Raw genomic sequence first — 24,980 nt, 5'->3', positions numbered from 1 at the left:
GCCTTATTTTAGCGAAACTTGTCAAATGTATCCAGCTCCTTCTTTCCCCCTATGTCCACTCTATAACGTGGATCACCTAATGCTTGCACCGCAAATATTTCGGACATGGAAGCCAGCAGCGATACGCGGTTTTCACAGAGTTAAATTTTTGGCAGTGGCGCGTATTTACAGCCGGTACACAGAACTGAGCCGTTCACAAAAGTGCAGTTTTTTTACAACAGCTACAGATTTTTAAATGGGACAATGCCTATTGACATTAAAATCCTAAAAGTAGAGTAACTGAGAATTTGAACTGAGTTTGTCGCAGGAAGCTTGTGCAAGTAGTTCGACAACGTTATGTTTTTTACATTGTCTTGTGTGTATACTGCAATTGCATTGCGACAGTCCTGTCACATATTGTGCGGTAATGGACACAGTAGGACGTGCTTGGAAGATGGTATTTCCGAACGCGTAAAAAGCGGACATGTTCATAGTTTACGGTGAATGTAGGAAGTATGCCGTTTTTCGTGTACCGTGTACGCCGAAAGATATCCCAACAGACGCCAATGTCTTCAAACAATTACAGATGAAATGAAACGGCGTATTACTGCTGCCTGCGCTGCAACTTCCGCTGAAATGCTAAAACGTGTGTAGCATGCCAGGCTGCAAGATTGTATTGACGCTGGTGGTGGTCATTGTGAACACAGGCTATGAGGATACAATGGTTCTGTGCTTAAAGCCTACATCGTGAGAAACCAAATACATATTTCTTTTTATTGAATTCCAAAAATGCCAGTTTTTTCGTAATTCTTCCTTTCTGTTCGCGTCCAACTGTATCTCATTTCGCCTCGCGGGGCAGCCGTCCGGTCTTAGGCGCCTTCCCACGGTTCGCGCGACTCCTCCCGTCGTTCGAGTCCTCCCTCGGGCGCGCGCGTGTGTGTGTGTGTTGTCCGTAGCATAAGTTAGTTTAAGTTAGGTTAACTAGTGTGTAAGCCTAGGGACCGATGACCTCAGCAGTTTGACCCCATTGGAACTTACCACACGTTTCCAACTTTTCTTCCTTTCGTTATGAAGGGTGCAGTCAGAATTACTGAGTGGTCGTTTTACTTTGTCTAGTGTTCTACTGACAACCCTCCTGCAAGAAACCTTGTCCCTGGTTTAGACAAGGTGACTTGAAAACACCTAGTTCATACGTCTACGATCTTATGGTGTACTATGCGTACTTGTCGCACTCCTCCCCGTCTCCCGGATTTTACCTTCATGGTCTCTTCACGACAAATACCTAGGAGTAAACAATATATTGGTTGATTCTCCTAGGAACGTAATGTCTCAGAATTTAAAAAGTAAGCCACGCTGTGATGCGCGACGCTTCGCTCGTAGCATCTGCCAATGGAGTTGGCGTTTCCTGAAAGAGCCGATGAGGAAACGCGCTGCTCTCCTTTTGATCTCCTGTATTTCCTCTACCAATCCCACCTGGCAAAAGTCCCATACTTACACAATATTCAAGTATGAGTCGAACGTAGATATTGTAACTTATCTCCTTCGCGTGTGGACTACACTTCCTGAGAATTCTTCCAATGAATCAGAATGTGACATTTGCCTATAAATAGTTCTATGTAGTCGTTCTACTTTAAATCTATTTGTACGCATACCGTGAGATATTTAATGGATATGACTACTCCCTGTGATTGTTTGGCGGTGGTGTATTCATTCACTAACTTCTATTTGCTCCTGTTTATGATCAATACGCTTGATTTGTGTTGAGGGTCAAATGCCGATCGTTGCACGAAGCGTCTATTCTGTGCAGGTTCTCCTGCAATTCGCAGATAGTTCGTAATGGCCTTTTGCAAACTAAGAACTAACATGGGCATCAAGCATAACGCTTATCGTCTTTCTTCTCCACTGGTTACATTGTTCTGGAGGGAAAGATAAAATGAAAACTAATGTTTGAGATGTGAAGGAAAACATGTCACATTTGTCAGAAACACCTACTTTTAAATTAGAAATGTTTGGATTTGATTTAAGCCAGACATAGTTAATAACACTTTAATCACTGCGGCTCGTCATTTATGAAGGCCCATTTTCCTCTTTTCAAATTAAATACATAATTGAATTTAAGCCAGCCACATTAGCTTATCCAAACCGAGCACGCAGGTAAGCGAAAAAAGGATTTGTGTTTTAATTAAATTTATTTTTAAACCCGTTCTGTATTCTTTTTATTATACACTCATTAGCGACTGAATTACAGGCAGCCGTCTAGCAACGTGGGAAACTACTTTCGCCCTGAAGGCGGTTGAGAAGCGTTGAGACCTCAGCTCCACGAGACAACTGAATAACTGGGAAGTCGTCCTGGCCTGTGACCACTCAGACGGCTCCCACAACTAATGGAGATTGATTCCGTATTTGTGGATGTCAAGTTCGAGGTCAGGTGACCTGAGGGGCCATTCAAGTGCTTTCATTCCGATATAATCCTGGAGCTATGGCGCGTCGCATTGTCTTGCTACAGTTACAAATCGCCTGCGCAGGGCTGTAGACATATAAAAGATGGCACTTGATCCTAAAGTGGGTTTGTGAGGGTCATATCTCGATAACACGCGCCATCAGCGAGCCGAGAACTCGCGAGTATATCTTTGGAAGGATTGTGGTGCAGGGCAGCTGGCGAAAGAGTACGAGGCGGATGTGTGTGGTGGCCTCGTCTCGCAAGAAGGTATATATATGAACTTAGAAGTAACTTATGTCATAACACAGTATGCTGAATTGTGCAGCGTCCTAGGTCAATGACCTTTGTCATGATTTCCAGAACCTTGTTTATCTTCTTTCCGATGTATGAGGGACTGTCACTTATACCGCCCGTGCAATACTGGTAGTGTCTGCCTTAGTCCCGAGAGTTACTCGTAAGGTTTTAATTATCACCTCGCAAAACATTAGTTAATTAATGTTTTTCCTGCCAATACATGTCTGCAGCCCTGGTGCACACAGAAATCCCCGCGCCATACGACCGCTGCACGCCCGTACAGGAGCCGATACAATACAGCGCATCGCATTGTTAAAATGTAGTAATTCGTTTTTTGCATTTCAAGTGCAAGAACGATGTGACGGAAGTGTACGGCTATAATGCACTACCACGTGACCCAGGTTTTAGGTGTAGCAGAAACTTCCATTGTGGTGAAACAAGTCTCAACGATAATGAAGGAATCGACAGACCATCTCTCTGTGAAGAACCGGGAATCGTAAGAGGCGGCCCTGATGCTCGAAGTCAGGAGTCAGAGGCGGCAGTAAAAAAAGTGAAGATCAGTCATGGATCAGATTTCAACATTTTCCACGACATTCTGACCACGACAAAAGTTGCCGCACGCTGCGTTCCGTTACTGCTCACACCCATTCGCAAAGTCCCCAGAACCGAGGCAGCAGTGGGAATGTTCAAGATGTGTTTAGCCGCCTAATCACAGTGGTTTGTTCTGTGTATATCTCTATGACTCCGAGACAAAGGAGCACAGCAAGAAGGGCAAAAATGTGAATTCACAAACGCCGAAAAGAGCGAAGGCAAAAGTCATCGGGAAATGTGATACTGAGTGTTTTTGACTGACGTTTAGTGTTAACATAGTATTTTCGTAAGGGCCAAACTATCTTAAGGGCCAAACGGTCTAAAGAACATGCTATCGAAACCTCCTCAAGTGCTTACGAACGGCTGTCATGGGAAGCTGATCAAAATGATGTTTCTGTTCCACAACACCTCTGCTCTTTCTACATGCAATCACATCGACATATGCTCCATATGTGGGCTATCAAATTCTGCATCACTCCTGTTTTCTCCTGACGCGGCACACACTGACTTCTTCTTCCCTCGCATGAAGAAAGCGTTGTGTGACAGGCATTTCCAGAATGACGCCGAGGGATTTTCAAGGTGGAACATTTTCCAAACAGCCAAAATGCAGATGTGAGCAACCAAGTTCTTCGCCAAGTCATCCTTTCTTTGAAAAAGTGTCACACTGAAGTGGGAATATGTAGAGAAAGACGAACACTACGACGAAGTTGCAGGGTCGTAACTTTCTTTTTTTCTGAGGTGGTGATAAAAACTTTATGGCGATCCGTCGTGCTCTACGGTCACAACGGACGTGGTGTCCGACAAGAGAGCGATGAAGAGATGTAAACTAAGATAACCTGGCCTGAAAAAAAACTGCATTTTTTCCGAACTGGTTTGTCCTTTTATTCGTTGATATTTTGATCGTCCTGATTGTTTGAACCTGTAGTTGAAAGCCTGTACTATTGATACAACTCATTTTTGAAATTATCATAATTTAATGCGGTTAACATTACAAACATTACAAAACTTGGAAGAGCAGTTGAATGGAATGGACAGTGTCTTGAAAGGAGGATATAAGATGAACATCAACAAAAGCAAAACAAGGATATTGGAATGTAGTCTAAATAAGTCGGGTGATGCTGAGGGAATTAGATTAGGAAATGAGGCACTTAAAGTAGTAAAGGAGTTTTCCTATTTGGGGAGCAAAATAACTGACGATGGTCGATGTAGAGAGGATATAAAATGTAGGCTGGCAATGGCAAGGAAAGCGTTTCTGAAGAAGAGAAATTTGTTAACATCGAGTATAGATTTAAGTGTCAGGAAGTCATTTCTGAAAGTATTTGTATGGAGTGTAGCCATGTATGGAAGTGAAACATGGACGGTAAATAGTTTGGACAAGAAGAGAATAGAAGCTTTCGAAATGTGGTGCTACAGAAGAATGCTGAAGATTAGATGGGTAGATCACATAACTAATGAGGAAGTATTGAATAGGATTGGGGAGAAGAGAAGTTTGTGGCACAACTTGACCAGAAGAAGGGATCGGTTGGTAGGACATGTTCTGAGGCATCAAGGGATCACCAATTTAGTATTGGAGGGCAGCGTGGAGGGTAAAAATCGTAGAGGGAGACCAAGAGATGAATACACTAAGCAGATTCAGAAGGATGTAGGTTGCAGTAGGTACTGGGAGATGAAAAAGCTTGCACAGGATAGAGTAGCATGGAGAGCTGCAGCAAACCAGTCTCAGGACTGAAGACCACAACAACAACAACAACATTACAAATGTGGATGAGCCGAATTATTCTCCTAAACTATTAAAGTACAACTCAGACGTCGCTTTTACAGAAAAAAAAACCTTTTAAGTATACAGCAAACAACTTCTGGCATTTCAGTGCTTACGTCACTGTCAAGTGCTTAAAGCAGTGCCCTGACAATATTCGAAGACACCAGGCATCGTAATTTGATATTTGAAGTCTATTAAACACTTGTCTCTGTGTCTCGCCACGTCAGATGGTTAGTCTGCGTTGTTACGTCATGGTGATAGCACACAAAGAAAACTGTTTGACAGACTTTTTATTTTACGAGCAAATTATTTTGCTGCCCAAATTTTCTTGACAACAGATTCGAATATCACAATGTTTGCGTAATGGCCCTATATTTGTGATCTTTGCTAATTCACTGTTGTAAGCGCTTTACAATGGTCTAGGTGCTGAAATTGTGATCGTCTATAGTCAATGGCGGAAAGATGATGCTCTTAAGAAATATCGTTCCTGACGAGAAATCTGAAAGTTATTTCTTCGGTAAGAATATAGAACTGTTCAGTCTTGTGATCCAACTCGATGCGTAGCATAGTTCGGTAATGAAACAGCATAAAGGTTACCAGTACTGCCGCCTTTCGTCCTCATTTGCAGTGAACCTATATACTTAAGCTGTGCTCTTGCTGTAACTCACTGATCATATTGGCGTAAACAGGTCAGTTAGAAAATGTTGGCAGTCGGTTCTGAGGCTTTGCAGCATCTCAATTAATACTCGTTCTCGACCTCATCAGGAAAGAAAGGGGGGGGGGGGTAAATTGAAAAAGTAGTTCGCGTCAGCACCTCTATAGATTAAGTTCCCCCGAGAAATGATACGTTACTTCCAAATACGGTATCACGCGAAGGAAATAAAGGCACCTCATTTCTTTACCGTAGTTGTTGCACAGTAAGATGTACCGTAGGGAAAAAAAACGTTGATAATAACTGGCAGCTATACTTTTTCGTACTCCGTCTCTTCTTTCCGTGGATAATGAACGAGAGAGGCTGCTTGACGCAGCCTCTAATTATAAGCTACTGTTCGTATGTATAAACGCCCACCGCGAAATGAAATGGGTCACCGTTACGCGCGACAGCTTAAGTGTGGTTCATAATATCGCATGCTGTCAAGTGTATGAGCCGCCACCAGATGGCCACCACTTGTTAACGAGACGTTTCGCGCGTGTTTTGTGTACGTACCAACGGAAAAATAACGGCATCGTCTACTCTAAGTACACTGCCTGCTTTTCTTTACCTCGGAACGCCCCTCCGCAGCCGAAGCCGCTAACGAGTACTTGTTCTGTGGCACTCAGCCCGCAGCTAGCCGGTTCGAATCGGCCGGTGAAAGGAATTTGCATTTGGGATATTTGGCCGACAACTGGAGGAAGCTTGATGGCGTACAGTTCCTGAACAACAGACCGTACGCCTTTGCCGCGGATTTAATCTCCAACCTGTTCGCCTTGCCTCGTGATTTGAATGTATGTAACATCCCTCTTCATCGATTTCCATAACGCGTACGACATTATATCACATCATCGTCTAGTAACCAAAAGACCATCATAAATCATCAGTCAGGTATGTGACTGGATCGATGAATTTTTCGCGTCGTATACTGGGTGTAAATTTTAAGTTGAAAAACCAAAATAATTCGAAAAATAAGCTTCACACGAAAAAATGTGTAGAATCCAAAGTTGATTATTTTCGAGGGGGACATCTGTTGGTGCTAAAATTAGACCGCCACCCCAGCCTCCTGGTGGTGGGGCGGGAGGCAACTTTAAAATTTCAAATGGGATCCCTCAAGAAAATCTATGTTCTCATTTCTGCGCGGAAAATGATTACAGATAAATAAAAAATACTTATTTACTTCATACATTATGATTCGCTAAAACTAAAACTCGCACTCTCCTTCCATAGGGTGGGGTTTGAGAGAGAGGAATTAGAAGCTTACAAATGCTGACCCAAATATTAATTTATTCCGCAGATTCGGATAAGTTTTGTTTGTTTCGTGGTCAACATCTGTAAAACTCTAATTCCTCTCTCTCAAACCCCACCCTGTGGGGAGAGAGTGCGAGTTTTAGCTTTAGCGAGTCAAAATTTACGAAGTAAATAAGTATTTTTTATATAACCGTAACCATTTACCACGCAAAAATGAGAGCATGGATTTTCTTGAATTACAGCGCCAACTACCAAGAATCGAAACAAATGTTTAAGACAAAATGTACGTAGTTTTTTTATGTAGAATCTGATTCTGCAATAAAAAATGAGGGTTCCAATTTGAAATTTTAAAGTTGCCTCCCTCCCCACCTCCAGGGGGCTGGGGTGACGGGCTAATTTTAGCACCAGCAGATGTCCCCCTCGAAAATAATCAACTTTAGATTCTACACATTTTTTTCGTGCGAAGCTTATTTTTCGAGTTATTTTGGTTTGTCAACTTAAAATTTACGCCCTGTATATGCGATTGGATCGATGAATTTTTCGCTTGTAGAACCAAGTACAGCTGGACAGCTAATGGCCGACAGAAACAAAAGTAACATCGGCTGCGCCACAAGGAAGTGTTGTTGGACCACTAGCGTTCTCGATAAACAATGATTTACCACATACTGTCAGTAGCAGTATTAATCTATGCACTGTCGAACTCGTTGTCTACAGGAAAGTATTGTAATTTAAAAAGCAGACAAAAAGGCAAAATTTCCACTTGGCGCAATCAATGCTGGATTTTCTTAATTGTGGATACATGCAAGACAATGCCTTTAACAAAGAGAAACAACGTTATACTATACGATTAAATGATTAGTGGTGAACTTGTCAAGTCCATGACATACACTCCTGGAAATTGAAATAAGAACACCGTGAATTCATTGTCCCAGGAAGGGGAAACTTTATTGACACATTTCTGGGGTCAGATACATCACATGATCACACTGACAGAACCACAGGCACATAGACACAGGCAACAGAGCATGCACAATGTCGGCACTAGTACAGTGTATATCCACCTTTCGCAGCAATGCAGGCTGCTATTCTCCCATGGAGACGATCGTAGAGATGCTGGATGTAGTCCTGTGGAACGGCTTGCCATGCCATTTCCACCTGGCGCCTCAGTTGGACCAGCGTTCGTGCTGGACGTGCAGACCGCGTGAGACGACGCTTCATCCAGTCCCAAACATGCTCAATGGGGGACAGATCCGGAGATCTTGCTGGCCAGGGTAGTTGACTTACACCTTCTAGAGCACGTTGGGTGGCACGGGATACATGCGGACGTGCATTGTCCTGTTGGAACAGCAAGTTCCCTTGCCGGTCTAGGAATGGTAGAACGATGGGTTCGATGACGGTTTGGATGTACCATGATGCCGGGTGTTGGCCCTGTGTGCCTCGGTCGTATGCAGTCCTGATTGTGGCGCTCACCTGCACGGCGCCAAACACGCATACGACCATCATTGGCACCAAGGCAGAAGCGACTCTCATCGCTGAAGACGACACGTCTCCATTCGTCCCTCCATTCACGCCTGTCGCGACACCACTGGAGGCGGGCTGCACGATGTTGGGGCGTGAGCGGAAGACGGCCTAACGGTGTGCGGGACCGTAGCCCAGCTTCATGGAGACGGTTGCGAATGGTCCTCGCCGATACCCCAGGAGCAACAGTGTCCCTAATTTGCTGGGAAGTGGCGGTGCGGTCCCCTACGGCACTGCGTAGGATCCTACGGTCTTGGCGTGCATCCGTGCGTCGCTGCGGTCCGGTCCCAGGTCGACGGGCACGTGCACCTTCCGCCGACCACTGGCGACAACATCGATGTACTGTGGAGACCTCACGCCCCACGTGTTGAGCAATTCGGCGGTACGTCCACCCGGCCTCCCGCATGCCCACTATACGCCCTCGCTCAAAGTCCGTCAACTGCACATACGGTTCACGTCCACGCTGTCGCGGCATGCTACCAGTGTTAAAGACTGCGATGGAGCTCCGTATGCCACGGCAAACTGGCTGACACTGACGGCGGCGGTGCACAAATACTGCGCAGCTAGCGCCATTCGACGGCCAACACCGCGGTTCCTGGTGTGTCCGCTGTGCCGTGCGTGTGATCATTGCTTGTACAGCCCTCTCGCAGTGTCCGGAGCAAGTGTGGTGGGTCTGACACACCGGTGTCAATGTGTTCTTTTTTCCATTTCCAGGAGTGTATTTTAAATGTCTAGTGAGAATCGATACAAAGTTAATCAAACACGTAACATCAGTATTACGGGAAGAGAATAAAATATTTAGTAATGTTAGAAAGGTTCAAGGAATGTGCAGTGCATCTCTAAACGAAATCGATTCCAAGACGCTAGCGCGACTAATTATAGAGTACTGTTCAAGCGTTTGTTGTTCACATCTAGTATTTATGGCAGCACACACTGATCGATTTCAAGGATGCGCTTTTAGGATTATGACAGGTAGACGAAACGAAGGTGTAACAGAGATGTTCTTGGAACATAAATGTGATCACTGTAAGAAAGGCGACGTTGCTTCAGCAAAACACTGTTACAATAATTGAGAGAATCCATATTCCAGAAAGTGACACACCTCTTCTGACTCTACGGCGTGTCCGATGTACAGATCATAAGAGTAAGACAGCATAGGTTGGATCGCTTACAGAGGCATATAGATAGTCGTTGTGCCCTCGTTCAACAGGCTATGGGACTAGAATAAAACTTCTAATGGGTCAGGGTCACACAGTCATGTAGAATTTTATAAGGTTGTCGTATTTGCTGACTGTAGAAATTATTTAGTTCAATATTGCATTTTCGGCCTTTGGGCGATTTTCACGTGGTACTGCGAAAGATTTTGCTTCAGCACATGTCGGACTTTAAAATCCTTTATACATATCGGAGGATTTTAACGTAGACTCTGCGCCGACATCGGACTTCACGTTCTCCTTCTTCATCATCATCATTAACAATTCGAATAAGACACTACACTCTGCATGTATTCATCACAGTTACCTAAAATATACCATTACATTTAACGCACTACACATTTTTCTGTTGTAGAAACTCTAAGTGTCTGTTGTAACTTTTTAACCGAAATTCCTTCGACTTCAGAGGATTACTTGCTGTCAAGCCATAAAGTGCTATAGTGGACCACCCTTAAAACCGAAGCTTTAAAATACGCGCTTTCAGAAATTAAGACGACGTCCTCAGAAGATGAGAAACAGATGTCGAAATATGCATGGGTAATCAAAAGGTAAATGGAAAAGCGTTGTGTTTTGAAGAAATACAGCTGACACTGTGCGCTATATGAACTGTGATAAAAGATACAACCAACGAAGTACCTGTCTCTGATCGTATGAAACAGACAAGATGAGAATTTAAAAGACAATCAGCAAAAGGAAGTCAGGCACGTTAAGAATAAAAATTGCCATTTGTGCCCATACATAGCTTCTAGTCTGCTACCATACAGCTACGAAATGAAGTAATTTTCTTTCGTTTTTTTAATACAGTATTACCAACGAAGCTTTGATATAAAAAAGTCAAACGTATCTTGGAACAATGAAAGAATATAGCTATACTCTTAAACAGAAGATTACAGCAACCAGCCACTTTTTGCAATGCTATTTATTTATTTAAACAGCGCCGTTACCAGTTTCGAACCGACAGGTTCATCTTCAGACGGCTAGTTCATTGTAAAAAGTGGCTGGTTGCTGTACTCTTCTGTATAAGAGTCAAGCTATATTTTGTGCACAGCCACGGGGTACAATGAAAGAATATTTATGGGCCTAGGCCAGGGTTACGATCACCGATATTCGAGATTTTTTTTTCAATAAAATAACAAGCGAATTACAAAACTGATTTCAGATCTTTATTTTGCTCCCCTAACATTGTATTATCTATTTTTGACAGTACAAATGTGCACCCAGAGTACACTACAATCAACGAAAGGCCTTCACGGAGTGCGAGGGTGGTTGGTGGGAGCTCTGAACGCTACAATCTTCAACTTCGAATACAATTTCAAAAACTGCTTCGAAACTGATGATATTGTCTAACGTAGTACGTCAGGATGTTAAAAAAAATGGTTATCAAAATAGCGGCACTGAAATAAAAGTCAATGTTTTCGACAAAAAGACCTTATAAAAACGTGCACCAAAAGCCGAAATTAAAATATATCGCAGCAATATAACGTATTACAGGAGAAGAAACGCCGACCCACGAGTTACAAAAAGATATAATGTAACTGCATATGTCTTTCGTGAGTTGAACTTTCAAAAAGTTGTTTTCGAAAGAAAGAAAAAAGCCTTTAAAGTTTAAACTTGTGTTCTTTAATATTGAAATTGAACAAATCTTTTATCGGCTAGCCTTTTTTTTGCCCATGTTGAAACACTCTCAGTTTCACGAAATTATATCGATTAAACGCCTTCCGCTTACCAACCGAAGAATTTTTCGCAAGATTGGCAATACTTTTTGTACTTTTTCTATCCGTATAAATACGTCTGTTTGTGATTTTCAAGCACCGATGTTTTACTTCGTACAAAAAACAAGCCAAATGACAAATTAAGTAGACGCGTGACAAGCACGTCCTTTCAGCCTATGTACGACAAACGAATCATGTTACGAACAATAGTACTTCAGTTGATACTGATGCCCTCTGTGATCTTACACGCAACTAACAGGACCCCTATACCATCGGTAACTATTATAGCATTACATCGGTTGCATTCGAGCACTCTGGTGCGCCAGATTCCCATGCAGTAACTTGCGGTTTTAATATAAGAGTATTTTCACGTTTATGACACACTTCATATGAATGAATCTTAAAAATAAACTCCCTAAAGAACATTTTAACCCAATTAAACAACTAGGCTAAAAAAAATTTCTATGCTGGTCTGCCCCCTTAAGCATTTATGTGCACACTGCTTTCTAAACCTGATCATTCAAAGGAACACATACGGGAATATCTCCGCAAACTAGGCAGTATTGTAAACTATACGTCATCAACGGCTTAAAAAAGAATAGAAATCTATAAATAAGTACAATGAAATATACCAGAGAACATATACCGTTATTTATTGATGATAATCTCGTTTTGGCAGTGCTGTTTCAGCACAACAGAAAAGCGCAGGCACAGGCCATTGAAAGGTAAACTACGGCAGAGTACTGAGCCGTCTTAAAAAGTCTATTTGCAGACAATAATTCTTCGAATCTACTTTCGTTTAGAGTACCATTTGCTTCGTGCCTACCGGTCGTCTCGTGAGCCTGATTCGAACACTCCATTATTGTTAGCGTTGGCGTGCTGCGGCCCTCGAAAATATAACTCGCCTGTATTCAGAGACCTCAGCACCTGGCATTCCGGTAGGGCAACTCTTGTACTTGCTCCACTGGGGTGTGGGAGTCATATGTGACCTACGGCAATCTGCATATCAAGGTACGCGTCCAGGTCGAGTTTCTTTTTGGATAAAAATAATTCGACGTCAGTCACACACCATAACAGTGTCGCTGGTTGAGGCTTCAACTCGCAACGGCGTAGCAGTACTTGAGTCGTTCGCAGCCTCTTAGAATCTACAGAAAGGAAAGATTTTTATCACAACTGATGGAGAGCCGACGACGATGAGTTTGCGTACTCCGAACTGAGTTCCGATTTTTATTTTAAATACGTAACATTTGAGAAAAATTTAGCCTTATGCAAGAGAGTAGCAAGACAGAGCATGATACGAGTTTTGAAGACTATCTCCTGAGGACAAAAGTGAATTGATTGACCTTATTTTTATGGAAAATAGGATTCACTGATTAAGTAACAATTCTTAGAACCATATGACTGAGCAGATACTTCCATTTATTGGTGCATATGTCTCAGCTTACGGTAGAGACCTTGTGCTTTCGTGATAAAATAAATAAAATGCTTGTGTAACGGTTGAAAACGACTGTCAACAAAATGTTTTAGTAAGTCTAACACAACGGGAGACAAGACTACAGTACCAAAAAACATGACATATACGGTACATATAAAACTGCCAGCAAAGAACAACTGTTAGTTTCATGTGAGGCAGGATAATGAACAAAAACCTATTTAAGATAGCATAAAGGTTTTTAAAGAGCTTTCATTAAGGATTTTTCGAGACGGTAAGCACACTGCATAACACCATACGAAAGTGAAACACTGACAGCGAGAAATGAGAAACAAAAGAAACTTTGAAGCATGATCTTGTGGCAGAAATTAGGACGCGAAGGAACTGTTAAACAGTTCAGCCGATGAATGAAAATCTACGTACAATCCACACAATATGAAGGAATCTCCTTCGTAATCTCCCAGAGCATTATACAGAGCGACAGGGCAACTGCTTGATTCGTACAGTAGGTAAGAGATGTGTGGAATTCCCGATCAACAATTACAATTGAACTGCCGGACGTGGTGGCCGAGCGGTTCTAGGCGCTTCAGTCCGGAACCGCGCGACTGCTGCGGTCGCAGGTTCGAATCCTACCCCGGGCATGGATGTGTGTGATGTCCTTAGGTTAGTTAGGTTTAAGCAGTTCTAAGTTCTAGGGGACTGATGACCTCAGAAGTTAAGTCCCATATTGCTGAGAGCCATTTGAACCATAATTTAATTTTTCCGCAGTTTCCCCAGATGACTTTGAGTGAATCCCAGACCAATCGATTTAAAGAACTGTTCTGTCAAGTCCGATCTGGTACTCCTTCCTAACATCATAAATGCCAGTGCATCGTCAACATTGAAACTTCCTTCGTCCCTTTCGAGATAAACTTTCTTTATCCTTACTCCACCACAGAAATTCGTCAAAACTGAGATATAGAAGTTCTCAGATGTTATGCTGGAGTCATAGCACTGCAGCATATGAGACGCACACAGTGGTAAAACCAAGAGAAAAAGAAATAGAAATTATTTAAATTTTGTGTAACAGAACAAAATTCAAAAATTAAGTGGTGTGATAAAGTGCAGAATGAAAATGTATTTGGTATCATAGGCGAGAAAAGAAGTGGGAAAGTCTCACCAGATGAGTACTATGTAACCGACGAGTAATGAGTCTGGCAGTTACGGAAGTAGCATGCGAAAACTTTTTGACTCGAATATGTGGCCCAGGTTATCATGTATGGTGTGTAGTACTTGAAAGAATGAAGAGATCCTTACAGAAATGAAGTAAGAGGTCACGAACCAGTCAATGCGGACTACGGAGAAAAAAAAGAGGAGAAGGAAGAACGAGTCCTGCCTTTTATGTCTTTAGTCGTTTATGACAAGTATTTTGAATATTCACTCATTACGCTCGTCTCCTCTTTATACAAAGATGATGGGTCCACGACGTATTTAGGTTAACCAGGCTCGTTGTTAGGACGACGCAGTTTTATTACTTTATTTTCAATAGATACTAGACGTTGTAGCACTTTTCTTTAACTTTGAATAGGAAGGAATAAATGAATTACCAGACGTAGTACAAAATCGAACTGGGAAAATATGGCACAGAAGATTTTCGTTACAACCAGTTTCTCTCTTTGGCAGGGACTGTCCATTGCTTTGCGGTATTTACACTTCAGAACAGAAAACGAACAAGAAATAAATGGGTAGCCGAAATACTGTTGTGTCACATATGCCAAAAACATTAAGCGATGTTACTTTCATTGGGCTGTGGGGCAGACATCATGGACTAATTTGCTAGCTTCTGTGTAGTTATGAACCAATTCGAGAGTATTGTTCCGGCGCTTGGAGTCTTTTACAAGTGGACATGATAACAGACGCCGCAGAATTCTGAAACAAGCTGCTGAGATCGTAATTGGGCGGTATAGTCCATACGGAATGTGACAGAAGTGTTAGGGAGACTTAAATGGGAAACCTAGGAAGAAAGACGATGCTGTTCTCGCGAAACCATGTTAGATAGATTCAAAAAACCTATATTCGAGAGTACCTACCGTATATCTAGTGTAGAATCATGGGAATAAGATAAGAGAGGTCAGGGTGGATACAGAGGAGTGTAGACATTTTTCCCTCGCAGTAAAAACATTGGTACGAGGTACTGTCTACCAAGCATTGTACACTACTGGCCATTAAAATTGCTACACCAAGAAGAAATGCAGATGATAAACGGGTATTCATTGGACGAATATATTATACTAGAACTGACATGTAATTACATTTTCACGCAATTTGGGTGCATAGATGCTGAGAAATCACTACCCAGAACAACCACCTCTGGCCGTAATAATGGCCTTGATACGCCTGGGCATTGAGTGAAACAGAGCTTGGATGGCGTGTACAGCTACCACTGCCCATGCAGCTTCAACACGATACCACATTTCATCAAGAGTAGTGACTGGCGTATTGAAACGAGCCAGCTGCTCGGCCACCATTGACCAGACGTTTTCAGTTGGTGAGAGATCTGGAGAATGTGCTGGCCAGGGCAGCAGTCGAACATTTTCTGTATCCAGAAAGGCCCGTACAATACCTGCAACATGCGGTCGTGCATTATCCTGCTGAAATGTAGGGTTTCGCAGGGATCGAATGAAGGGTAGAGCCACGGGTCGTAACACATCTGAAATGTAACGTCCACTGTTCAAAGTGCCGTCAATGCGAACAAGAGGTGACCCAGACGTATAACCAATGGCACCCCATACCATCGCGTCGGGTGATACGCCAGTATGGCGATGACGAATACACGCTTCCAATGTGCGTTCATCGAGATGGCGCCAAACACGGATGCGACCATCACTCAAACAGAACCTGGATTCATCAGAAAAAATGACGTTTTTCCATTCGTGCACCCAGGTTCGTCGTTGAGTACACCATCGCAGGCGCTCCTGTCTGTGATGCAGCGTCAAGGGTAAACTCAGCCACGGTCTCCGAGCTGCAAACGTCGTCGAACTGTTCGCGGAGATGGTTGTTGTGTTGCAAAAGCCCCTATCTGTTGACTCAGGGATCGAGACGTGGCTGCATGATCAGTTACAGCCATGCGGATAAGAAGACTGTCATCTCGACTGATAGAGATACGAGGCCGTTGGGATTCAGCACGGCGTTCCGTATTACCCTCCTGAACCCACCAATTCCATATTCTGCTAACATTCATTGGATCTCGGCCAACGCGAGCAGCAATGTCGCGATTCGATAAACCACAATCGCCATAGGCTACAATCCGACCTTTATCAAAGTCGGAAACGTGATGGTACGCATTTCTCCTCCTTACACGAGGCATCACAACAACGTTTCACCAGGCAACGCCGGTCAACTGCTGTTTGTGTATGAGAAATCGGTTGGAAACTTTCCTCATGTGAGCACGTTGTAGGTGTCGCCACCGGCGCCAACCTTGTGTGAATGCTCTGAAAAGCTGATCATTTGCATATCACAGCATATTCTTCATGTCAGTTAGATTTCGCGTCTGTAGCACGTCATCTTCGTGGTGTGGCAATTTTAATGGCGAGTAGTGTACGTCTTGCAGAGTGTACAAGTAGATGGTAAAGATGAGTCAGCGCGTAAGGGTTCTGTAAGAAGAGCAATGGCGCAACGTGCCTCTGGGGGCGCCCTGTTGCGAGTGTGGGAGTATTCTGCGTGCCCTGCACAGAGGGCACGGGGCACGTACGAGGATGTCGCGTCCACTCGAAATCGCCCGTGACCGGCGCCGCCGTCTCTCGGTATGCTCTCTAACAGCCACGCAAAGCGCCGCCTCCCAAAGCAGAGACTTCGGAAACATTTGGCAAGTAATTCTTGTGAGAATAATGCAGCGCTAGAGTCACTTCTCTGGTAGTTACGGTGTAGAAGATACATAGTTTGTAGCAGAATGTCCGATAAACCAGAACTGACGCCAGGGTGAGCACGAGAGCTCATTAGTGGTTCAAATGGTTCAAATGGCTCTGAGCACTATGGGACTTAACACCTGAGGTCATCAGTCCCCTAGAACTTAGAACTACTTAAACCTAACTAACCTAAGGACATCACACACATCCATGCCCGAGGCAGGATTCGAACCTGCGACCGTAGCGGTCACGCGGTTCCAAACTGACGCGCTTAGAACCGCACGGCCACACCTGCCGGCTAGCTCGTTAGTGCTCGCAAGACTTAAGGCACGTTTCTATCACTGGAGTGACTACAGAAACAAAACGACGAAGATTAGACGGGGACATTAGAGCAGGAGCATTCGCACACAATGAACAAAAACGTGGCACGCGGTCGATCTTTACGTTTTTAGATTTAACGAAACTTTGGATCACAGTAACTCTGTCTGGGTGGATGAGGACATAAGCCATGTCCCCTTCCGAATGCTAGTCAGGTGCCGTAACCATTGCATCACCCTGCATCGTTGTGGAATAATAAACCTGTTACACTTATCTCTTACTGTACAAAAGAAAAAGTTGTGAAGAAAACTGAGCACGTTCATTTTATTTCTCACAAACATCCGTTAAAGTTGCATAATACTTTTGAGAAGCAGTTCTATGAACATGCCGATGGTGCAAGAATATACTCGTGCGGTTAGACATTTTCGAGTCAACAGATCTTTTTCGTTATTTCCTTTACTTCAACTAAAAATCGGATTCAATAAGGAAAAACAGTATCAATTTCACCCTTGAACAACCACGTCAGTATGCTTCACTCTCCCTTGATACAATTCTTTCTTCTGGATGCGGATTTTGTTTAAAATGAATGTTTCATTACCAATTTGATATAATTTTGAGGAGATGCATATATCGATGAATATGGAATGGCAGCAAAGTATATCAAGACGTCAAAAAAAGAATGACACCACAGAGGAAGAGAAATGAATTTGTTAATCGCTAGAAATAACTCTGAAACCGAAGTTGACGAAGACAGTACAAAGTGATCTTGTTTCGGTACTATTCTGTTCCATTGCAGAATGTGCAACAACTGGTAATTTAAAAATCGCATGTGCTTTTAGAGATTGCCGTCGGGACGTGAATCGATGAGAATAAGTATATGCATAATCTGGCGGAGTTCTATCATAGCATTCTCATTTCAGTTTTCCCCCACCAGTGTAGGATGTCTGATGGCAGCAAGATGGAAGCAGCTGAGATTGGAAACTGAATAAAATATTTGACATTCTCCCCATGTTTAGCTGAATTTACATTAATAGAGAGGAGAAAGGTCCCAATCTTTGCCCAATCATTTAGATTTAAGTTTGTACTCTTATTCCCTAAATTTCTTATGGCGTACATCAGGATGATTCTTTAGAAACCTATCCACTGACAGTTTCCATCTACATCATTGATCATTTGAAGCAGCAATTCTTCTGTATCTAAATGTAGACGAGACGTAACTTTCATTTTCTGTCAAGTTCATAATCTCGACTTGTATTTATTTTCAGTAAACAACGCACCTATACCTTCAGAATATTAGATGTGTTTTTTTTTCTTTTTTTTGGACAGAATTCACGTACATTTAACACTTTTTTTAATTTTTCTTAGGAGAAATGTATTTTCTCTTACTGGCCTTTGTTCTGATGCAAGAAAGAATGTCAACGATACAGGCTAGGAGTCATCTGTTTAGTGTACTGAAAATATAATGTGACTCTTCCCATTTTCAAGTGACGTAAGAAGCCAAATGCAGATCAGTTTTCAAATGAAGTTTCCACGCTGAAGTACAGAATATCGACGTTTTAACTAGCTGGGATCATAGCTTCTCCTTCGATTGCAGTATTATTCTGAACAAAAGTTTCCTTTTGCTTGTCGTACTGTATACTACTCAGGATTAGCATGGCGTTAGTAGCGTGTTATCGAGCAGACAAAGCTAGGACGCCGCTGCAATAAGAAGACAGCGTTTCGAAATTCTTATAGCGTCACGATATGCCTTTCAATGTGGACAAGAAACATGCTTCAGTTACGCAGCATCACAGTGGACAAAAAATGAAGCGTGAGGCATTAGATCCTTATGAAATACATTGTTTAGAATAAGAGTAATCAAATTCTTACATCTGCGTGAGCAAGGTAAGGTGCAAATTGCGCTATTGAGAAACGAGTGTCTGTCAGTTTCATCAGTACAACGAAGAGACGATTTTTCAAAATATTAGAAAATAGATGATGTTGATGATGAAGAAAGAGACAGTCATTTTCGGTTTTTTGGAGCTATACCAGTTTCTACCAAGAGAAAAGAGAGTCTCTTGCTTTTCGAAAAATTTGTTTTCCTGTAGCTTGCTTTTATTTTAGGAGGCATTGGATAGAAAGCAATAGGCCACAAAAAGGATTTTTGCATTTTTTTGCGGATCGGAAACTGTACAGAGACAAAATTTATAAATGTGGTGTGTGTAGACGTTCCAATTCATAAGAGACATTCCCTATACTTTAGTTTGCACAAACACGCGGTGTAATGTCCAAGCACTGTGGCTTCGGACGCTTACGAGGTAACAAATTAATGCATGTGGCTCGACAGTGCAAAAACTCACGTTCTTAGAATCAGCGAGGCGTAACGAATACACATACAACCTGCGTCGTAACGAGCGTTACTTACGTAACGTGAGTCGGCGAAGTGGTCCAAAACTGTTTGAATGCGCCGTCTGCACTCTGCAACGCACCCATGATGTGTGTGGAAGCATAGGAGCACAAACCTGAATTAACCTGCTATTAATATTCCCGTAGCGACTGTGATAAGCAAGTGCTGAATGCCACCAAAGACGAGCGGAAAATATTACTATTCTGCTGAAATTAAGCATACGTTTTGGAGTGTCTATTGTGCAGCCTTCAGACTGATGTTTCTTGAGAAGTATAAATGAAGCTTTTTAATATTTACTTGCGCCAGCTCCGATTGTGTTTGAGGAAACTAGTCACGCTTTACATTGAAAATCGAAAAACTGTAAGGACACTCTCAGAATGTTTGGTTGCGTTAATATTTACAATGTAAAATTGAGTGGGTGTCTCGGACTCCACTTTTATTTATTTATTTATTTGTGAAGCGGAAATGGGGGGAAACCAGGTATCATGTTTCTGATGCCATTATGAATGCCCTGTAGTGGAGGGACACACAAATACACTCCACTAGTCAAGAAGAAAGAGCGACCATATCGACGCGTTGTTGCTCTTCAGTTCACTCTTGAAAACCAGTTTGTACTACGGTAAGAACTGAATAATGTTCTTTTATTTTTAAACCGAGACTATTTCTTAGCCATTACACTTATAAAAATGCTACTTTATTTAGGAATATCGCATGATTGTAGCTGTTTATACTAATTGAGATTATCCTAGCAATAGCATGCTTTTGTTCCGTTTTTATAACCTCTGCACTCGGGTTAAGACCCGGCCAGCCCTTCGACAGTGAATCCCCGGATGAAGACGATAAAAACAGTTCAGACGTCAACGGATTTTACTGAGACGTATTCTCAAACTCATAAGAAGAAGGTTGGATTCAGTGGAGAAAATGTATTTGCTTGTCCTGCTAAAGATGCAGTGGAGTAGATAATGGGGATTGTTACTTTACATGTGAATTTTGTCAATAATATTGCTAATTAAATGTTTCAACAAACAGTTTCGTTGCTTTTCCACTGCAGATTTTTATTTTCTGTATTCCGATAAATTCATTATGTGTACCCGCTCTTACCCCAATAGTGAGGTAAGACCCAGTGATTTGACTTTATCTATAAAAGAACCTCTCACTAAAAAAGTATTTATCAGGACTAATGTACTGTACCCAATCACAACGTCGATTATTTTCACTAAATCTCTCGATTTCTAGTTTAGTTCCAAAGGGCCTTGGAATATCAGCCACCAAATCTTACCACACTTTCCCCTTCGTGGACCACTCATACAACGGGCAGTGTGTCGTGAAGACATTTCCCCCACACGATCGGCGATTTTAACGCCTAACAATCACATATCTGTGTCGTCATAGTAAAACACCCCGAAGAAACCTGCTAATATGTGTTTCTGGGGAAATCGTCTCAACAATTTCATATGTATGTTGATATCCAATACCGTATTTTTGTAAGACGCTACGGACTAAAAGCTGCACCTCAATTTTATTTGTTAGAAAATAACATTTTACCCGATTGAAATAGCTGAAAATAATTATCTTTTATTTTTGACCATTCTGAATTCAGTCCCCTATTTGCGCATTCACCCTAACTCATTTTTTACAATTCTTCTTTACTAGCCCGCCAACAGCGAATTGTCTTTTTTTTCTGTTGGTGGAGGGCTGTAATATCGCTCAGCTGCTCTGGTTCCATGCTCTTCTGCATAAGCCGTTACTTCCAACTTATAACCCGAATCTTATGTGCCGCTGAGAGCCAAAGTGGTATAACTCAATTTTTCTCACTTCTGAGAAATGAAAAGCTATGCGTTTCGTTTAATGTATATTCATGCTTTACAAAAATTCGTGATTTATTTGATGAAATGGACAAATGAAATATTATAATTACGATTGCAACAGACACTTTAATTATTTGTGTCATAAATAGCTTTTTATAGTCCATAAAATTCGAGGAGCCGGCCACTGTGGCCAAGCGGTTCTAGGCGCTTCAGTCCGCGATCGCGCTGCTGCTACGTTCGCAGGTTCGGATCCTGCCTCGGGCATGGATGTGTGTGATGTCCTTAGGTTAGGTAGATTTAAGTAGTTCTAAGTCCAGGGGACTGATGTTAAGTCACATAGTGCTTAGAGCCAAAGTCGGGGATACCACTTTTCCTCACAGAAATTTATTCATAGTGAAAGGTGAAGTGGTATAAATAAAAAGTTGTACTAGCCATTCTATAAACTTTTGGGTGAATTGGAGTACCTGAGGGCGCATACGGTGTATTTTAATCTCCATAATTGGAATTTATTTATAAAATATGTGTCTGCACTTGTTGCTCCCATTATGCACTTTTCTGTCACAAATTGAGTTAAACGAATTGCGTTATTGTTGTTAATTAAAAGAATGCTACCTACTGAATCTGTCTAAATAGTTCAGCAGTGAGTTCATCTACGGCTTATTAATAAACTGTCGTTTCATGTTGAAACTTTTTGAAACGTAATTCTTTTCACGCTGATATTTCAAGAGGCTTTATAATGGACCATTTCTGTTTACTCCATTTCTCCGTCCGTATCATCCTCCTCTACCAAAGTGTCAACAAGTTCAGGTCCAGATTCCTGAACCTTACTTTCAGATGTCACTTGGGGAAGAAAGTCTGGTGCATCGGAGGGATATACGGGAGAAGTGTCGTCATGGTTTTCCTGTTTAGCTCGGTGACAGGTCGCACAGCATTGTTGAGAGGGATGAGTTCTATGGTCCGTGTATTTAATGTGAGACATCACTGCTTGATTCGTGTAGGCTTGAATCTAGATTTCAACATGGAGTGGAAACTTCTCTCTGCTTTAATAAGATCGAGATATTAGAAATCTAAAGAAAGAAAAGAACGCTAATACATACTAGCACAGTACAATGTCTTTTTGATTTTATAGCGTAAATAAACGCGCAGAATAACGTAGACCAACAAGAGAAAGAGGTGTTGCTGCTTGACTTACATCACTATTTCCCTGCCCCCCCCCCCCCCCCCCCTGCATCTGAAGGACTGAAGTGGCTCCTGATAGAGTTGCCGTTAGAGACTTCTTAACGAATTTCCGTGCACTGTGAGTAAACCGAATGGTACAACTCAAAAACTAATTTTTTTTTACTTAGACGACTTTGGTTCTCAGCATCTCATATATGAATACCGGTACCTTTTTTTTCCATTCCGAAACTAGCTATCAAAAATATTGTACTGTCACCGATAACGCAAATCACTGTCAATTCAAGTTCACTGGCACCGTAGACTACAATAACGCATCATAGGCTAGGCAGTGTTCTGGGTTTGTGAGGGCGGGCGAAGAGGGAGACTGTTGCAGGCTTGTGGTAGGTCCGCTGTTGTTTTCTATCTACATAAATGATCTTTTGGATAGGGTGGATAGCAATGTGCGGCTTTTTGCTGATGATGCTGTGGTGTACGGGAAGGTGTCGTCGCTGAGTGACTGTAGGAGGATATAAGATGACTTGGACAGGATTTGTGATTGGTGTAAAGAATGGCAGCTAACTCTAAATACAGATAAATGTAAATCAATGCAGATGAATAGGAAAAATAATCCCGTAATGTTTGAATACTCCATTAGTAGTGTAGCGCTTGACACAGTCACGTCGATTAAATATTTGGGCGTAACATTGCAGAGTGATATGAAGTGGGATAAGCATGTAATGGCAGTTGTGAGGAAGGCGGATAGTCGTCTTCGGTTCATTGATAGAATTTTGGGAAAATGTGGTTCATCTGTAAAGGAGACCGCTTATAAAACACTAATACGACCTATTCTTGAGTTCTGCTCGAGCGTTTGGGATCCCTGTCAGGTCGGTTTGAGGGAGGACATAGAAGCAATTCAGAGGCGGACTGCTAGATTTGGTACTGGTAGGTTTGATCATCACGCGAGTGTTACGGAAATGCTTCAGGAACTCGGGTGGGAGTCTCTAGAGGAAAGGAGGCGTTCTTTTCGTGAATCGCTACTGAGGAAATTTAGAGAAAGTGTGTGTTGTAAGCCGTCAAATGCGGTAAGGGAGCTGGCAACCATGCTACACACCAAAATCTCATTAGGGCATTAACCTAAGAGTGACATGCATCGAATAAGAAGCGCATTTTTTTTTTATCTTCCGCTGCTTGGCGATAATTATTATGTGTGGGCTGTGATGTCGGTGCGGACAGACAGGGCAGTCTGGTAATGAGAGCGGCGGCCCTGGTGCCGGCTGCGCGGTATGGCGCGGCGCGCCGCCGCAGCCGCCGGTGCAGCTAACGAAGTATGATGCATTCGCGACCTTGGCAGGCCGGCCACATAAAGGCAGCAGGCCCGCTGGCTGGCTGCCGCCGCCGGCTCGTGAAACAACCCTGGCCGCGTCCTCGCCGCAGTTCGGGGCCGCCAAACGTCCTGTCGAGCTGACGCCGTAATGAGATGCCGGCGGTTCCCAGTCCAGCGTCAAACAGGGGGCAGTAACTGGGGAATAAGGAGCCTTGTTACTGGGTTTAACGACCCATCGACACCGAAGTCAGCAGGCGTGCGGGCTGCTCAAGAGACTGGTCTGTTCTGCGGAAGGAGCAGTGTGACCTATTGGACACGTCTAGAGTTGACCTCTACAATAACTACGGTTCGCTATTTTCTACTCTACAAAAACGACGTCATAAGTGCTGGGATTATCGGTAGTATTGATACCATCTTCTCTTTGCTTTTTTTTTTTTTTTTTTTTTTTTTTTTTTGCACGTAATTACACTACTGGCCATTAAAATTGCTACACCAAGAAGAAATGCAAATGATAAATGGATATTCACTGGACAAATACACACTGTCATGTGATTACATTTTCACGCAATTTGGGTGCATAGATCCTGAGAAATCAGTACCCCGAACACCCACCTCTGGCCGTAATAACGCCTGGGCATTGAGCCCAACAGAGCTTGGATGGCGTGTACAGCTAAAGCTGCTCATGCAGCTTCAGCACGATACCACAGTTCATCAAGAGTAGTCACTGGCGTATTGTGACGAGCCAGTTGCTCGGCCACCATTGACCAGACGTTTTCAATTGGTGAGAGATCTGGAGAATGTGCTGGCCAGCGCAGCAGTTGAACATTTTCTGTATACAGAAAATCCCGTACAAGACCTGTAACATGCGGTCGTGCATTATCCTGCTGAAATGTAGGGTTTCGCAGGAATCGAATGAAGAGTATAGCCACGGGTCGTAACACGCCTCAAATGTAACGTTCACTGTTCAAAATGCCGTCAATGCGAGCAAGAGGTGACCGAGACGTGTAACCGATGGCACCCCATACCATCACGCCGGGTGATACGCCAGTATGGCGATGACGAATACACGCTTCCAATGTGCGATCACTGCGATGTCGCCAAACACGGATGCGACCATCATGATACTGTAAAGAGAGCCTGGATTCACCGGAAAAAAATGACGTTTTGCCATTCGTGCACCCAGGTTCGTCGTTGAGTACACCATCGCAGGCGCTCCTGTCT

The 24,980-nt window shown here is 42.8% G+C and overlaps 2 protein-coding genes across 4 annotated transcripts in view; one reads left to right on the top strand and one right to left on the bottom strand.

Moving 5' to 3' along the window:
- LOC126465452 (translation initiation factor IF-2-like) overlaps positions 1 to 23,908 on the top strand; it is a 97,024-nt gene extending 73,116 nt beyond the window's left edge. The window contains exon 3 of the mRNA XM_050096311.1: positions 23,669 to 23,908. Within this exon, the coding sequence (XP_049952268.1) occupies positions 23,669 to 23,908 (240 nt within the window). The remainder of the gene's footprint in view (positions 1 to 23,668) is intronic.
- Positions 1 to 24,980, bottom strand: part of LOC126467694 (uncharacterized) — a 424,429-nt gene that overhangs the window by 378,789 nt on the left and 20,660 nt on the right. The gene's annotated exons all lie outside the window — the stretch shown is intronic.

Source organism: Schistocerca serialis, chromosome 1, assembly GCF_023864345.2.
Source record: "Schistocerca serialis cubense isolate TAMUIC-IGC-003099 chromosome 1, iqSchSeri2.2, whole genome shotgun sequence".
NCBI classification, from domain to species: Eukaryota; Metazoa; Arthropoda; class Insecta; order Orthoptera; family Acrididae; genus Schistocerca; species Schistocerca serialis.
Note: the sequence above shows the minus strand (reverse complement) of the source record. Positions and strands in the feature narration are given on the sequence as shown.